Here is a 17,913-nt window from a genome sequence, read left to right as displayed (position 1 = left end):
TAGGGAACAAAGAGAACGATTTGAATCCAATCCCACCAGTCTACGGATTGCCCGCTTCGGGCGAGGTTCCTTCTGGCAGATGTACTACCGATACCTCTGTACCAGCGGGAACCGTCTGTACACTGTCTCCGACGGTTTCGGATGCTAGATTCGTTGGAGCTGGATAGGGTTTGGCGAAAACGGGCGCAAGTTCAATCACTGCGGGTGAACCTTCTTCGGATATCTCCACCACAATACTCTCCAGGTCCACAGCATCGGTATCCTTCTCGTCATCGGTAATGATAATTCTTGGCGTTGAAGATGCACGCGGACGTTGGGCGATTGGTTCGGTTACGTTTTCGATCGGTACAACAATGATCGACTTTGTGGCTTCGGTTGAACAGCAATCTTTCGACGATTGTTCGTTGCTGTTGTGCTGCTCTGACATGTCGTCCATATCGATTTCTTCAATGATTGTCGGAGTGGTCGAATGTATTACTCGATCTTCGGTTTGTATCGCAGACTCGGGGACATCCACCACCGTTAACTTATCGTCCTGCTCCACCTCTACAACCGGTTCCTCATTTTCCGGATTCGGCTGGTCCTCAACATTCTCTTCCTGCTCTAGCTGCTGCTGAAGCTGTTCTTCGACTAGTTGTGCTGCTTCCTCTTCTTCTTCGCGCAGTATATCAGCTTCATTCTCCTCGTAGATCACCTCACACTGCGACCGATGTACCATGGGGGGTATCACTTGAGAGGGTGGAACTAGAACGACCTGAGGAACATCTGCAGTTTCTGACTCTACGTACTCGATCTCCTCGTCAACTTCTCGATGATCCTCTTCGAACAGATTGTCAGTATTTGGTTGCGATTCTACGGGAGAACTTTGAGGACGTCCTTTCTTCTGTTGCTGTTTACTACCCTGAGGTTGCTGCTGTTGTCTGGTGTTGTTACCGGTCTGCTGCTGTTGTTTTTGCTGTTTGCCCCGATTTGGCTTCGAACGGCGTGGCGTTTGTGGTGGATGGTGATCGTGCTGCATTTGCTGCATTTGCAATTCTCGCAACTGTTCGGTCAGCTGCCGTAAGTCACGTTCCTGTGACTCGATCACGAGCTTCAGCTCTTCAATCTGCTGCAGGTCCTCCATGCGTGGCTCGCGTCGCTCGTAGCGGAGACGCATCTCTTCGAAACTATTTTGGAAAGAATAAAGACACATAATAAGAACGTCAATGTGGAATAGGCGTTGAAGGGCTAATCACTAAAACTCTTGGAACAGTTTCCTAAGTCTTAAGTCTTCCTAAGTCTACTTAAAAGTCAACAAGTAACGACCCTTTTGTGTAAAAGGCATAAAGAGTGTGTAACAGGTCTATTACGAGCCGTGCAACAGAATGCATGAAATGTAAGTATGATGATACTATGTACACATACAATGTCACTAATGGATGTATTTTTGCTTCTTCTCAAGCCCAATAATCGTGCTTTGAATGATGGGTAATGATGAAAATGGACTCCGAAAATCCAACACAGAATGCAGTTTTTAAATGACAACATAACTAACTACTGGCAACAACTTACAGACTCGTTAGGCAGCGGCACTTTTTATGGAGCGTTTGAATTTCTTGTGCGTTTTTCGTGTCCCGCGTTTCCAGACTTTGCACCACGAAGCTATGCTCGTCCTGCAGATCCTTTAGCTGCCGCTGATGGCCGGTCGTGAGTTCTCTGTTGGGATGGATGGGTTCGGTTTTTTGGTTTTTGGGTTTTTTTTTTCGAAAGTGAATCGAGCGAACGGTTAGGTCGAAAACGAAAACGAACGAAACAGAGACCAAAGAAAAGTCAAAGGTGGAAATTTTGGGTGGATGTTTGAAACAACGGTTGAAGGGTGCGAATATAAGAAGTGTTTGATAGGGGACGTTTTTTAAAAGGCAGGTTTTAGATAAAAAAAACGTGTTGAAAAACGCGATTGATGCAGGTAATTAATAACGGATGCAATAACATGGCAAGATCATGGGTTTGGGTGCATAAGGTTGATGGCTGTATCAACAGTCAGGCGTTTCGGTAACGTTTTTAAGTTCGATTATTTATTGGCAAATGGAGTTCACACTTTAACAGCCACATTTTTGCGCTTACAACATGGACGCAAATGGTTTGCGCAATACAAACGAGGGCGTAAGCTATTTACTAGACTCACACAACAAACAGGTAAATGCTAATTCAATAACAAGGCAGTGTATATAAAGAACAGAAGGCGTGTGTAAAATACGGATAAATGCCAATAGATGGTAGAGATTTTGGAAGGAATAGAACATTTTTCATCACTGCAAACTTTAGGGATCACTCAACGAGCTAGGTTTCCTTATTGTGTGATGCAGGGCACCTGCATCGCTTATAAAGCGCTGAACTAGCAGCTAACTTTAGCGCTTTAATGGTGAGCAACGATTCGTAGCTGACAGTAGATGATCAGCCCAAACGTTAGCAATAGCACGGCCGATGCCAACGGTAAGGAATGTGTCTGCTGGTAGAATACCATCGAGGGTAACAACGGATACGCTCCTTTCACCAGTTGCACTAGCAGCAGTATTAGCTGTATCAGTGGATTACGCACAGCATGATGCATTTGCTCCTGCTTGCCTTCTGCGTGTTGAAATGAGTTGCCAGCAACACTGTGACCGTTAGAGAGCAAAAGTGAATACCAAAAACGGAACAATTTTTTTCAACAAAAGCAAAAGTACATATTTTAAGACATCGTTTATTACCGAGAGAATTAAAGAAAAATGTAAGTAAATGGAAACCGTAGGGATAAAACGATAAAGAGAGAGAGAAAAGAAAAGAAAGAGAGAAAATAGAAACAAACAAACATTATCACAATGATGAATGCAGTGGAGAAGATAAGATGAGTGTTGCACACATCAAGAAACAAGTCACATGATTACACAAAAAAGAAGGAAACTGTGACAATTGGTAAGGGAGAAGAGATAAGGAGTAACGATTGTGCAATGTACCAAAAATCTATTACAGAGCATGAGAATGAACACAAAACGTTAAGATACAAAAAAAGGTGAAAAGAAATGAAAAAAATGACATCCAACGGAAAAGTTTTCTAATTTCTATTTTCTCTCATTTTTTGTTTGTTTGTTTGTTATTGTAAAATCCGCCATCTTCCTTCGAAACCGCCACAAAGGAATGCTGCTCGAAAGGAACGGGTTGTTTTTTTAAATTGGTATTTTTTCGGTAATGAACGATGATTAAAACATGTACATTTGAAAATTTTGCTTGATGTTTAATGAATGTGGAGCTTGTTAAATGTAGTTAGTAGAAAAAGTTTGATCATGATTTAAACAGTTTGATCGGCTCACAGTCGTGATTGTGGTTGCTGTTCGAATTGTACAAAGCATAGTAGCGACAAGGTACTTTAAAAAAAAAAGCGTCATCTGTTGGAAAACAGCACAAACACACGTACGATCACACAACACACAGAGGAAAATATACAAAGAGAGAACGAGTGGGATCTTGGAAGGTCGAGCTCAGGGAAGAGAAGAAGTTTGAATGGTGTCTGCTTACCTGATTTTGTTCTCAGCATCCTCAAGTCTGATTCGGTTTCGATTGTCCATCAGATGCAGCGCTTCTTCCTTCTCCGCAACGAGCGCTTTCCATTGTGTTTCTAAAACATGGAGAAAGAATTTGTGGAATAGATTTTTGCCCAAACAGCTCTAGCAATATCCAGGATAGTACTCACCTAGCTCCTTTTTGTGTGCCGTCTTCATCAACTCGGTCGTGTCGGATATCTCACGTGCAAACTCTTCCTGTACCTGTTGAATCCGTTCGCTAAAGTCCCGCTCCAATGCACTCTTTTCCTGTTCAAACTGTTGCTTGAGGTTTTCTGTGGAACAAAACGACGGAATGAATTAAGATCTGTTCAAAAATGTAAGTAAATTGTACTTACCAATAATTTCATCCTTCGCGGAAATTTCTTTTGCTAGTTTACGCTCGTGTTCCCGTTCGGCACGCTCTACGTACATACGGGACTGAAGTAGCTTTTGGTCAGCTTCGGATTGTGCATTTGCCATCGTTTTCTTCTGCAGCTCGAGTTTCGCTTTTAGTGATTCGATCTGAAGAGTGGGTTAGAAAAAAGATCAGTCTCAGTCGAATATCTTCTTGGTAGAGTCAGTTGTACCTCAGTTTTTAGTTGTTTCTCGCGCTCGCTAAACCGTTGGCTCATGGCTTCCGTTTCGGCCAGAGCTTCGCGGCGTAGCTTCTCGATGGCAGAGGTACGCTCTTCCATGTGCGTCTGCTCCAACTCCAGCTTCAGTCGGTTCATCTCGTGAAGTAGTCGATCCTCCCATTGCATTGCTATTTCGCCTCGTGCAATCTCTATCCGGTTGAGTGCCTCTCGTTCCTTTTCACAAAGTTGACTGAAACGAAAAAAAAGTACAGACCTCATTCTTCTACTCACAAAACCTTCAATCTCGACGTTACTTACTATTCGCATCGGTTTTTAATCTGCTGCACCTTCACCATCTCCTCCTCGAGCTTGTTGTACGCCGTTTCCAGCTCCGCCTTCAAACTATCCACCTGTCGGGTCATGGTGACGAGCGATTCCTTCTGATCGTACGTCAGGCCACGCAGCTGTTCCACTTCCGCTTCGTACGATTTCAGATGACGCACCTCGTCCGTCCGCTTCCGGGCCAACTCTTCCAGCCGGCACACCTGTTCCAGCGCCTGCTTGCGCTCCTTCTCCACCGTTTCCATCTTTTCCTTGCACGTCTTCTGCATCGATCGGATCGTAAATTCGCAATCCTTCATCAGATCCTCCTCGCGCGCATTGTTCACATCGCGCAACTGTTCGAAAGTTTGCTTCCATTTCGCTTCCACCTGTGCCCGCTCGCGCACCGACTCTTCCAGCGCTTCGCGCATTACCTTCTGCTCCTCGGTGCGCTCGTCGAGTAGCTTTTGGCGTTCCTCCTTTAGCCGATCCACTTCCGATTTTGCGTCGATCAGCTGGCTGTTCAGATCGTGCGCCAACTTGCGTACCTCAGCAAGCTTTTCCGTTAGCTCCAAATGTTCGATTTCCAAATTTTGATACTTGAGATTAAGTTCGTCCTCGCGATCGGAGGCCTTCAGTCTTATCGTTTCCATTTCGGTCTGCTGCGTCGTTAGCCGGGCCCGTATGCCATCGCATTCCTTTAGGGCGGCCACCAATTCCGCCTGCAGACCTGGGGACGATGGGAGAAAAACGAAGCGAGAAGGTGAAGTATTTCTGATGGACCGGAAAGCTATGAAAATTACCCTCTTTGGTGGAATTTTTAAAATCTTTAGAATTACTGGAACCCATGCTTTTTGGTGACAAGTGACGGCGAAACGAAATGCAACTAGGCCTACTGCAATGGGGTACTTAGCTGTTACGCTGCTTTACATTAGTTTCACAGTCTACTTCGGCTGTATACTGTTTCGCATCAAATCCTGCTAAACAACTCTCCGATCCGGATGCAGAGATCTTCCAAGTCCCAGAATTTACGTCGTTGAGTTTGATGAACTGCTCACAACTCGCAAAGATCATGCTAAACTTGGCAGCGATCCTATCTACGCCGCTAAAACTCTTCAGCTAAACATGCTGTCAGTCTCTTTGGGAGAATGTCCAACCAGAAGAGGCAGGTCATGAACCCATGCCATTGACATCGATTAGCTGCCAACCATGCTTCCATATTCCCACCGTCATTCGTTCTTGCCTATGTCAGCCTTAATTTAGCGGAAGAACCAGAACCTTTTCCAAGAACCCCCAAGGTCAGCAGGAAGTCTTTGTTGCTGAGTACTATAGTGGTCCCATTTCTTCGTGACTTCTTCTGTTTACTTTGCACCAAAATAGCAATTGTAGAGCAAAGCGGACACATTCGGACTGCGATGCTGGTGTGCGCCTTTGTCTTTGTCCCGTCCCTGCCCACCAGCTAAGTAGGGTCGGAAAAAAGCGGCAACGATGCGCATACAAAAATAACGCATCCACGCTAACGGTGTGTGGTTGCGTCGCACTGAAAATGTGATGACGCGCGTTGCTAGAGCGATTCAAAAGATCGATAGAGGGATAGAGCGAACGAGCCACACATTCAACACTAATTCAACTTTGACTTTGATACGTTTGAATGCGTCTTTTTGGTGAATAAACACGAACAAGCGGAACGAATCGTTCACGAGAACGGTCGGTCTTCCGACCGATTCTGGGAAGTATTTACGAATGCGTTTGACATCTGTCTGAGGTTAGGGTCTGCCTTAAAGACAGCTGTTTTTTTTTTTACTTGTGTGGGAAATATCTACCCACGCTTTTCCTTCCGAATTCTATAAACATGCGTGACAGCATCGTTGGAAGCGTGTGCTGCTCATCAATTTAAATTTGTTTCGCCATTTTTTCAACGTGTCTAACTGCTCATCAGGTGCTGTGATAATGGTGCTGAGGAAAATGTCTAAAACTTACGTTCCACGTTGTATTCCTTGAGCAGCGCATCCCGCTCGACAGCATCGAGCTTCTGCTGCAGTTCGTAGACCTTAACGTTCGCCTCCTTGACACGCTTTTCGGCCTCTTCAAGTTTGGCACTGTACCGGGATTCCTGGTTGACCAGATCCTTCCTAGAATATCGAGATCGAGGGAGAGAGAGAGAGAGAGAAATAATTTCAAAAAGTATTAGTAAGAATTGTATTGACAGTTCCTCCGTTACCTCCTAATATAAAAGTCCTATTAAATCAACGCTAGCACGTTTTGTTTGATCTCACCGACTGATTGATCACGTTGCGGAATGTTGCCAAGTGAAAATAAATCGATACACTGCTCTCGGCTGCGGTGAAAACTGTGCTCTCGGCTGTATATCAACAAATACAAGCCATCGTTCCCTTCTGCTTGCCGTGCTCGATACCCGGCGTTTCACAACTGTCCACAACGAATGGATTAAAATATTTCAATAATTTTCATTCAACATCTCACCATTCACAACTTGTTGCGAGGCTATCGGATAACAGCATGGCGAGTGTGGTAGCACGAAGAAGAGCAAGCCAATGATGATGATAATCCTTACATTGGCAGACAGTTTGACGGCACCGTGTCGCCTGGTAAGTATCCGAATCACACGGAACCCAGTAAGTGCTGTCACTTACCAGACACAGGAAGAAGTTTTGCAAAGTGAGCTTGCACCGGTTACCTTGCGCACCACTTAGAACCCCGACCCGAAGGGTAGGGTAGGGTTATTTTTAGTGAAGCTCTTAAAAACGCACAAACCAAGGCCTGTTCCTACTACAAGGCGAGACAGTAAAACCGGCTGCAAAATGGGGGGCACGTTTAATTCTTTTATCGTTGGTGCACTTCCAACGACCAAACCGCTTCAGTACAAAGAAGGACTTCATCATTATGAGTGATGGAAGCGTGTCAGAGATGGATCAGCGTGCACATTTTCTGCGCACTTCGATAAGTGGGTCAGCTAAGCGGTGGATAAGTACAGAGTTTAATCATTGTAGGGTTTACTTCACAATAAAGAAAGGGTTTACTTCATTCTTCCTCGAATGAAAGCACCTCCAAAACAAGCTATTGATATGTTTTTAATACACGGGCACGTTCTAGAAACTACGCCATCAAAAGAGCAGCTTGCTTGTAGTCCCTAATTTCAGTTTTGTGATTCATTTTCCAAGGATCTGCTGCAAGAACGACTAGAGCGTGTGCTTGGGAAAGCAAATTTTCCCACGCACCCAAGAAAACTGACGTCAATCAGCACAAGACTCGCGATGTACCGGAAATGAGTCAGATATTTTTGAGAATTTCCGACACAATTTACCGAAGAGAAGGAGGAATAAGTAAAACGCAGATGTGTAAACAATTATTCTCACAATCTTTATCACCTGCCATTTTTTCCACAGTTTTCGTTTAACTTTCAACGACCCTCGATCCCCGTTCTGTCATTTCCGGAGCAGTAAATTCATCAATTTCTTAATCTGTGCACTGTAAAACAGAAGATCAGCACAGTACGCAGGGACCAGCTGCGTCGCAAAAGTCGCGTAAGAAACCAAAAAAAAAAAAAGAGTTGGAAAAAATAGCCATCTACAGATGTTCTTAGGCGCAATGTGGGTCCGAAATTCGCAATTCCCTCGCTGTGATAAATATTTACACGATCGTACGTTGAATTCTGGTGGTAAATGTATATGGACGTCAGTCAGAAACTACGCCATTATGGTTAACGATCGTGTTCCCTACACCGACACCGGGTTTCGCTGTTTTGATCAGCGCGAATCTGAGGCCACATTAATCTTATTCAAAAACACCACATAAAAGGACACAAGTAAGAGTGGAAGGATATTTACATTTCACTGTTGATCTTCTCAACGGTGCTGAAGGTGGTCGGTTCAATGGCGGACGGCTGCACCACATCCGGCAGGCTGGTAACACTGTCCTCGATCAGGACACCCGTCGTCTGCTCCTTTTCGGCACACTTGTCCACCTCACCGCCATCCGCAGGTTTCGACACTTCAGGCACTGCACTGTGATCGTATTGAAACTCGATATAATTATTGCGCGGTTCGCCCCCGAACGCACTGATGCCATAAGGCGGTGGGTTGTCGTTATTACTCTCACTAAATGCGGTACGAATGGCACTGTATGTGCGTGGTGTGGTGTCTGATTGAATGGTTGGCTGTTGCTCTTCACTGTCACTGTCCACGTCACTACTGTCAACACTGGTCACGTCCACATCGTCACTACCGTTCTGCGTTAGCTTGAAGCTAACCTGCTTCTTTTGTGGACTTTCCCGCTGTTGGTTGCGGATGTCCGGTTCGGTGAGCTTAAGCACCAAACTAGCTCGGATCGGTTCCGGTGTACCGGGGGGGCTGGAGCCAGTACGTCGATCGTCTTGCGCGTTTGGTGAGCCCGGCGCGATGGTTTCTGTTGCTTCGTAGAAGACATCCCGATCGTCGCTAGTATCGTCCCCAGCAGCATCCTGTACGATCGTCACAACTGTGGTGGTACTGTGACGCGCTGCCGACTCTAGATCGAGCACCGGAAGCACCGAGGCCGAGCGCTGATTGCGTGGCGGTGGCAACGGTGGTGACGCTGACTTGGACCTCGCTATCGTTTGGGATCGTTGTTCGCTGCTTTCGCGGCTTGGCTGTTGGCCCATTTCCTGGATGGTTGGTGGCTGCTCGGTTACTGTTGGTTCTGCTCGTGCACCGCCCCTGTTGGCGGCATTCGACTCCGATACGGTAAGGTTCGCGACCGGTTTACTACTGGCGGGCAGGATCGTCGATTCCGACGTACAGAGGGCACGATCTTCAGCTGCCGGTGTGGTTGTGTTCCGTTCCCTGGCGGACTGTTCGTTGTGTTCGTGAGGATCGCTGTACGTAGTGGTGGGCGAACCATTTTTGATATTTAATAACTGTCGCTCGGCGGTGACGTTGTCGTCATCGGTGAGTAGCGGTCCACTAGTGTTAGTGCTAGCTGTCAACTGTAGTGCGCATGCGTTCGGTGATACTAGCGCCACGCTTTCGTTGCCGTCATTGGTGCGTGTCTTCGCTAAAGGTTCGGCTGTTCGGTTTGGGGTGTCACCGGGTTCGGGTTTGGTGACGTCACCGTCCGGTAGGTTGGGCTTGGCTTCTCCACTTTCCTGCCGCGCCTCCACTATCTTCTCTCTAACCTTGATCGGTTCGACGGTAACGATGGTCATCGCTGCGGGAAGGTTTGCCAGGTGTGGCTTACCTTGGGACGCTTCCTGACCTCCACTGGAATCACCTTTCGGCAGGGACAGCTTGAGCGCATTCGGATGCTGTGTTGCTTTCGCATGCTGTTGATGCTGCTGTTGCTGCTGCTGTTGCTGGTGTGGTTGCTGATAACGGCGTCGATTTTTCCCTTTCGCCATTGCACTTTCACTCGGTGGCGCGTACGGATTCGAACTGGTCGCGTTGGGCTGCGTTTCCCGTGCCCGGCCAGCGCTGTCATCGATCGGGCGGCTGGTCGAAGTTTCGCGACTACCGTCGTACCCGGCAGCTACCGTCTGCTGCTTGCGAGAGGATTCGTTTTCGCGGATCGGATCGTTCGCGTCCGAACCGTACCGGTGCGTTGGACCACTCGTACTGACTCGATCGATGCTGATCGTGCCCGTCAGTTTGTGCGAACCGTTTGCTTCGTCTGCACCCTTCGAAACGCCCGAAGTTGGCCACTTCGAGGGCAACAATTGCCGTTGCCCTCCGGCACCCTGTGGCTCCCAAACCTCCGGGGAGGGTGCCAAAATTCCGCTTCCCATCGGAACGAGCGCTGCCTGTATTGGTGCGGATGCTAGCTGTGGTGGTCGAGTTGGGCTATTTTTAGTTTGGTTTTCCTCGTCGCCAACATGACTTCTTAGCGCACCCGTCTGCAACACGTTTGCGCTTGCGTACGCATCAGACGCAACCTTCGCAGACGGCTCAGCGGGCGGCCGCACGTCTTCGGGAGCATTTCTAGCCGATGCTCGCTCCTCCTGGCCGCTCTCCTCCGTTGATTGCTGGTGCGGTTCAGGTGGCAGTTGCAGTTTATCTTGTTTTTGTTTTCCTTTCTGTGACTTTGAGCGTTTGAAGAAGCTAAACATTGTCGAAGTCGAAGGCGGGAGTTTTAAAGGGAAACGATTCCAATTGTTCTACAAAAAATCACTTTGATTTGGGGCTATACTTTCCGTGTTAAAGAGCTTCAATTTGCACTGTAGTCCTTGCACGATCACCTGCCTGCCTGCGACAAAGCGTGCGACTGACACCGGAACAGCAGCTGAAAGATACTACCGTAAGAGCGAACGTCATTTCATTCACTCCATCCTAGTGTACGTGTAGCCAGTGAACCAGCAAGCACGTCACGCACAACGATGGGAAAATCCACAAGTTTTCTTTTTCGGCCGCTTGCTTCACTTTTGTCATTCATTCGTAGCGTTTAAACGAGCGCGCGCGCTTTTTCCTCGATTTATTACTTTTTTTGCTCATTTTTCTGACTGACGCAACAATGTTCACCACCGAATGTTTGCTAGACGTTGCGAGAAGTTTGTTATATGCAAACCGTTCTTGCTTTTCTTCGGCTTTTTTTTCATTCCCTCCATCTTAAGCTTCTGTCATTCATGAGCAACCATGCGTGTCCATTGGTAGCGTGCAGAGTCCGCCTCTTTAATGCTACTCTCGTCAACAACCATCAACTTACGGGCTGGGAAAATGAGCTGGCAGGAAAGATCAATCCTCCCCCAAATGTGGTAAATCAATCTATCAGCGGTGAATTGACGGCGGGATGTTGCTTTTTTTTTGGTTCCCGGAAGATAAATAATGAACTCATCTTTTTAAGCCGCTGTGGCAAGTGGGATCACTTTTCTTCGTTCGTTAAAGTATGTAAAAGTACATGTTGGGATTTGGATTGTGGTCAGTGGCTTGTCAATGTACAAAAGAAGAAAAAAATACGGAAATACGGAAAACTAACAAACTTTATGAAAAGTTGAAAAGATGAGAACAGAAAGGGTGGAGCTCGTGTCGTGAAACAACTGGTCATCGCCGCATTGAAGTTTGAACATTTGGTATTGCTTGCATTTGTAGCGTATTATACACATTTAAGAATGATTGGCAAGATGCAGTTTGTTTACAACAAAAAGTAAAACACTAATGCAAACATTCAACACAAAACAACAACGTTGTTTGAAGCAGATTAATAACCAAGAATCGTAAGCGTATGCTAAACAACAATGAAAATGTGTTTGTAAATGGTTTTACTGCTCTTGAGCTACTCGAACGCAATTAAATATGACGAAAGAAAGGCGCTAATCCACAGTACGCAACCAGCCAAGTGTTGTGAGCGACCATGCGCCTCCATCGAGATTCGGCAGTGGTAGTGCAACTCCGGATTCTTTTCTTACCGCTTAACCTTGAACCATTTTTCAAACGATGTTTAATCTGCTTAGGGGATTAACTAAAATAGCCTTGTCCTTCTCTAGCTGTCATCACATCCACTACGTTCCCTTTGAGCCGTAAAAATCCTTGACAATCGTCCGTAGAGCTTCAGTATAAGCTCTGTATCGTGTTTAATTAAATCATTACACGTTCTGTACCGAGCTGCCTTGCCCCCAAATGCAAATCCGTACTTCCAGGGTATCTAGCACGTGAAAGAGGTAGGAATACACGGAAACGGACTTCCTTCGCAAAACGTTTGCAAGGACAACCACCTTCCCAAGCTCAACCGGTGGCAGTGGGTACCTTGCGACGCATCAAGAACGCCGAAACGCATCGTTTATCCGGAACAAGAACTCGGGAAATTGGGCCTGTCGATGATGGCGTTAAACCAAGGGAAACGTGCGTGTTTATTTACTTTTTAACCCCAACCTATTTGTGGCTGGCATCGTGAGAGAGCGAGAGAAGGGGAAAAAAACACTGCTACCCGTAAAAAAAGCATGCCTGTGGTAATAAACAAACAAAAAATCACTATCTCCCATTGAGATCCATGCCAAAAGATTGGATGTAGAGGGGGCTAAAATGCCGTTCTTTAGTTTCCGAATTTGAAACCGTTTGTTTATCGTATCGGCACCGGTTTGGCGGGCGAGAATTCAAGAGAGGCTCTGCAAGGGGACGCGGGAAAAAAACTAAATTTAGTCCTATCACTACGAGATCACCAGCAAAGACCACCGATCGAGCGGATTTAGACTCGCCGCACTGGCGTTGATGTTGTTTGGGTAGAAATGATTGGCGTGCGAATCGAATAGTCACACTTTTATTTGCCTATCGAATCGAATCAATCAACAATCGAAGCAGGAAATCGTTACCATTAAAGCAGCACGAGAAGACGTTGCACAAACAGATCGTCCGATTTGCATGTTAGTTTCATTTTATCGAGTTAAATGTACGGGAAAACCATCCAATGACGTACGTTGCTGTTTTAAATATTTTGTGTTTGCCTATCTCAACCATACTGATCAGAGGATTGGTTGGAAATGCGAATGAACTTGTAGCAACAGACGATTCGTACGACATGTGGTGTTGTTTTTATCATCAAAATCATACTTCAAGCTGTCAATGTCAATTGGCAGTGCGTGTTTATTTTTGTTTTCTCATAAATAAACAGAGTACGACTCACCATTAGCAGTTGCGATCGTGCAACAAAATTTATTGCATTGCATTGTGGAAATATTTGAAGATTTTATTGCTTTTGCAAAAGTCCACAAAATCAAAAAAGGTTATAAACGGTCATTATTTCGAGTGGTTCGATTCGAGAGTGAAATTGATCACAAGCGCCAAACGTTATTGTCGTCTGCTTTTTAAATAAATTTTTAGCAACAAAACCTTGAGAGGTCTCTGTCTGCTATTAATGACACTCCTCTGGCACTCGATTACATCCATGTCTGGATAATAAATCCTGAGTACGGGTAGACAGGATTCTAGATGGGACTCCACGCTCAGTCCTGCCATGCCATGCCATGAAGACCGGTGCTGTTACCATTTTATACACAATCTTCCTTCTTTATCTCTACAACCTCGGGAGGTCAAGCCTGCCTACCGTGGATCCATTGAGTTGATTCTACCTGTGGATAATGAGTCCACTGGGAGGATCCTGCCTTATAAAGACCGGTGCCGGTCTTTTGCATCGGTCATCGAACCGCTAGCCTATCGTTAGCCGATCAGTCCTCTTGTAACTATGAAGATTTTCTAAAAACAAGCTCTGAGGTGAGTGGTCTGGTGTCATTCAATGATATAAACAGGAAACGAGAGTTTGATAAGCTTCTAAAGCTCATGAGTATATTATTCTTTGATATTGCTTCGGAGTGTTGTTTTTATTGAAGTTTAGATTGCATCTTTATTAGGGCTATCTACAACTCTTTTGTCTATGTGGGACAAAAAGAAGGCAATTCATTCTCTAATTGTATAAATTCATTCTAAAGTCACCATTTGATACCCCAAGAAATTGAATGCTCTCCATAATATTTTGAATATTGCTATCAACGATGGAAAGGACACATAAAATAAACGCATAATTTTCTAAAAATTAGGCATGCATTCCTACCTTTTCAAACAAATAACTCAACTTCAACTTAACAAGCAGCATGTTTCTCATTTTTAAATTAAATTCATCACCTAAACACCCTTTAAAAATCGCCCTTACGCAACGTCCCCTTTAGCTGTAGCAGCAAATTCAAACGATCCCTACTGCACGATACAGTCAAAATAGCACACGTCTCAGGAGAGCTCACCGGTTTTGGGTCCGTTGTTTGCAAGTGGGGCCCACGATCACCTCGAGATAGCGCACCAAACACTTCAACCAGGTTGGTGCAGTTACAAAATTAGTGCGTCTAAACATAGCTCGGACTGAGATTCGTCCACGATTCCCTACCCTGCTGACCGTACCGTTTTGCAGTGGACGGTGGAAATGCGATCGATCAGGACCATTGGCTGATCACGCGAACGGCCTAGTTGCACTCGAAAAAAAAAAAAAAACACACACACACAGCATCGTCCGGGTGATGGCCCGTCATGTAAAGTACCGATTGTCAAATGAATCATCTTTCGAACCTGGTGACGGAACGGTCAGTCACTTCCCATTTTCCAACCCAAAAACAAGTCATCTCTTTCTCCCTTTAAAATCGTCTTCTGTAACGAAAGGAACAATAACAACCGGATGATGTTTTTTTTCTTTTGCTTGGGAAAACTGTATCCAATGCACACAGGAATGCAATTGTGCAATTGTGTGCGATCGTTACGTTCGCCAGTAGGAGGAATGTTGTGGCAATTGTTGCCGGGAGAGTATCTTTTTTTTATGACACATTTAATTGCCTTTTCAAATTGTGGAAGAAAAAAGTTTATCCCTAACTTTAAGATTTGAATTCGATCCTCGATGGAGACGCATGGTGTTTCACTGGTTAGCATAATTCTACCTCGCTGTTTATGTATGCGTACCGGACACGGTTGTCATTGTGGTTGTGTCGTATTTATAAAATCGTAAAGTTTGTCGTCTTCCTCCTACTCCCTTAAAAAAAACCTCCGCCAGTAGAATCATAACGCAATGGTAGTAATAATTAGCTGCAAGAAGCGAACGGTCCCACAGAACAAGGTGTGTAGGTGATGTGTTTTTGGGCGCGTGCCAGCAGTTGTAAGAGAAATATGGGACACATCGCTGTTTGAAGGTGGAGGAAGCTTCTTAAATTTAATGAGTGGATGAGAGGATGTCTAAATAGCATCAACCAGACCCGATTGTCACCGGTATGTCTCTGTGGTTTTAAATTAAAATAAAGAAAGATAGAAAAAAAAAACCTGGCCGCGTATGTACGCAACATCACTTCACTAAGATCATGAATCCGCAGAAATATATGTCACTTCTGGTGACGATCAGATGGTTAAGAGATTGGCTTTACACGATCACGTTTCCTAAACTCGTTCCCTGCGATCTCATTTTTGTTTTGCTTAATGTCACAACAGATTCTCATACTGACACACACACACACACACACACTTGTTTCGATCACACAATAACCCCACCGGAAGTGGAAGGAATAGTATTACACACACGCACACTGTCTCTCACTAAACTGTTCACGGCTTATATGACAACACATGAAACGAATATTCCCGTTCTCGGGACCCGTTGGGAGATATAGATCCGCCGACGGTCGACTGTCACTACAGACTGACTCTGCCCGCACGGGACCGAGTCTTCCGAAGGCCACCAGTGCAAGTGCGTACACATAGGCAACACCCACCCCAATCCAACAGTTTCTCCAAAAAGGATCTCGTCCGACGTTTTGTTTCGCTCCACGGCGACCCCTTCCGGCGCCGTAACGTAATCATGTTCGTACGGTTCGCAATTTTCCACGCGAATGCAGCGGAGAGGTGGTGAAGTTTTTACAGCTCCATTACTATCCCTCCATTCAGTTCTGTCCACTGATGATTCCACCTCGCGTAAGCTGAAGTGGTTTTGTGAAGTTTTGTGGAGGAGTTTTGTTTTCCCTTCGGGTTTTAGGGTGTGCCAATATGTTGAGATCGTTCGCTGCGAGATCTGTGCAAAGGGTGGGCCTTTTTTTTCTACCGATCGTGGAAAGAGCTATAAATCGGAGGTGACATACGGTTTCACTACACAGAATGCGTTCTTTTTTTCCAACCCCAATCAGTACCGTTCGTGCTTCAACGTTTCTTTCGTGGATTTAAGAATGGATCGTAATGTTTTTCCTTCTCATTTGTCTTGTAGTCTCTATGTTTCTTCCGTATTTTTTCTGTTTTCTTTTCATTCACAACCCAAAAAGTCGGATACGTTTGACGTCAATATAAATATTCCCACAAACGCTCGCGTCATTTTGATCACGATCGAGTCTGCTGGCGCACGATGATATGCCAGAAAAAACACACACCGGAAGAGCGTGTGGGCGATCGGCAAGAAGATGCGATCTTCGATCCTCACTGGTAATAATTATAATAATAACAATAAATCCTGTCAGTAGATCCCACCGTCTGGCCTAGTTGGTAAGAGCGAGATGGCAAGGTGAGGGCGAATTTTTCGATCGTTTTCCAATGATCAGTGAATGTCGCTATAAATTTGCTTTTACTGGCTGAACTTGGACCACGTTTTGCCGAGTGGTACCATCATGGTTTGCTTTTGTTTTGTGCCAATCTAGCTGTTAGGTTGCGTCGTCTAAATTATCAGTTACCAACTGGAAGTTATTGTTCCCGAGTTAGTTTTACGATTTCCACATGGGTTTTAATAGTTCAATTAGGCCCCGATCGTTGTTCAAGGTTAAACTGTGCGAATTACATTATCCCAATAGTTTGATTTTCTCCCTTCTAGTCTCGATGCTCCAGGCACATTCCAAACAAAATGGGAGACTTTTTAGCATCCACGCTTGCAGCAGCTTGGCTGGAAATAGAAATCTGCACATCATCTACCAGCCCAAGACTGGCTCAAGTGAAATGCAAATATTTTCGTTCAAGTGCCGTCTGGTAAGGATGAAATTTTTGTTGTCTGTTTTATGTGATTTAACCTTCCTGCCAGATGGTTGATCAAGCTTGATCGTGTGGGTGGAATAAGAAATTTACGGAGCAAACGGCGTTCAATAAAAATTCCATCGACGCTCGTAAAGCACCTCTTGACGATCGATTTTTGAGACATGTTTTCTGGTCTATTATTGGGTGAATTTTTTCGCAATTGCAAATGCAATTTGGCTACAATCAATCAACAGTTTACGTGTGGCTGGCTTTAAGCAGCATCAGTTAAATTTTTTTTGTGTATTCTGTTTCATTTCTCATCCTTTTTGTTATGGTACAAGACACATCCCAGACAGCACAAAGCACCCAACAGCTCTCCCTGACGATGTGCCGTTGATGAATTAGATGGTTAAATATTTCACTAAATCAAAACAACGAATTCCGCTGCTGTGAACAATCTGCTCCGCTAAAGCAACACTAATTTGAAGCAGAAAAAGGTAACCAGAAGAATAAAAGTAGGGGAAAAAATCGCATACATGCATTACGAACTGCGAGAGAAATGTGAATTTATTTTCGTTTGCCGTTCGTCCGCACGCTGCGTACTGATCGAGTGCGAGTGTGTTTGTGATTGAGAGGAAGTGGCTGGGCTTTGGGGTAGGCGTTGAGAGAGGATGTGCTTTTTTTCTCTATCACCATTTGAAATACGTCACAGATTTTAAAAGAAGAGAATGTAAGAGTGATCGTAAGGAACATTACGACCGCAGAGATCGTGTGAGAGTTTGACGAAAGATGTTTTTGCACACTTTGGTTGGATGGAGTAGACATCATTAAAGCATAACTTTTCATGGCCGTGCAGACAGTTTGTCAAATGATTGTCATACGAAATTGATTGTACATTTAATCACTTGTTGCAGAATGATAAGAATTTGAAACAGTGGAACATAAACAGTGCAGTGCATAATACAACTATACCATCATTTTTCAATTAAATTAAATAAAAATTATACACATTATCAATGCCTT

The 17,913-nt window shown here is 45.0% G+C and overlaps 4 protein-coding genes across 6 annotated transcripts in view; 2 read left to right on the top strand and 2 right to left on the bottom strand.

Annotated features, from left to right (window-relative positions):
• LOC126568633 (coiled-coil-helix-coiled-coil-helix domain-containing protein 7) overlaps positions 1-17,913 on the top strand; it is a 492,112-nt gene that overhangs the window by 26,668 nt on the left and 447,531 nt on the right. The gene's annotated exons all lie outside the window — the stretch shown is intronic.
• LOC126568053 (cyclic AMP response element-binding protein A) overlaps positions 1-17,913 on the bottom strand; it is a 394,830-nt gene that overhangs the window by 50,992 nt on the left and 325,925 nt on the right. The window lies entirely within an intron of this gene.
• The window catches only part of LOC126568629 (protein anon-73B1), a 793,767-nt gene that overhangs the window by 659,301 nt on the left and 116,553 nt on the right, over positions 1-17,913 (top strand). The gene's annotated exons all lie outside the window — the stretch shown is intronic.
• Positions 41-10,557, bottom strand: LOC126567621 (centromere protein F). Its single transcript, XM_050223839.1, has 9 exons — positions 8,305-10,557; positions 6,437-6,588; positions 4,454-5,186; positions 4,148-4,385; positions 3,917-4,082; positions 3,710-3,853; positions 3,535-3,634; positions 1,552-1,695; positions 41-1,166 (listed from the first exon to the last, which is right to left on the bottom strand). Exons 1-9 carry the CDS (start codon positions 10,554-10,556, stop codon positions 41-43), a joined length of 5,055 nt encoding a protein of 1,684 aa, XP_050079796.1. The 5' UTR covers position 10,557.

This window comes from Anopheles maculipalpis, chromosome 2RL (genome assembly GCF_943734695.1).
Source record: "Anopheles maculipalpis chromosome 2RL, idAnoMacuDA_375_x, whole genome shotgun sequence".
In the NCBI taxonomy this organism is placed as follows: domain Eukaryota; kingdom Metazoa; phylum Arthropoda; class Insecta; order Diptera; family Culicidae; genus Anopheles; species Anopheles maculipalpis.
Note: the sequence above shows the minus strand (reverse complement) of the source record. Positions and strands in the feature narration are given on the sequence as shown.

Excerpts from the sequence above, each read along its gene's own strand:
- LOC126567621 (XM_050223839.1), bottom strand. The coding sequence starts at position 10,556 with ATGTTTAGCTTCTTCAAACGCTCAAAGTCACAGAAAGGAAAACAAAAA. Across the intron at positions 3,635-3,709 it reads GGCACACAAAAAGGAGCTAG|AAACACAATGGAAAGCGCTC; the intron begins GTGAGTACTATC and ends TCCATGTTTTAG. Across the intron at positions 1,167-1,551 it reads TGCCGCTGCCTAACGAGTCT|TTTCGAAGAGATGCGTCTCC; the intron begins GTAAGTTGTTGC and ends TTTCCAAAATAG.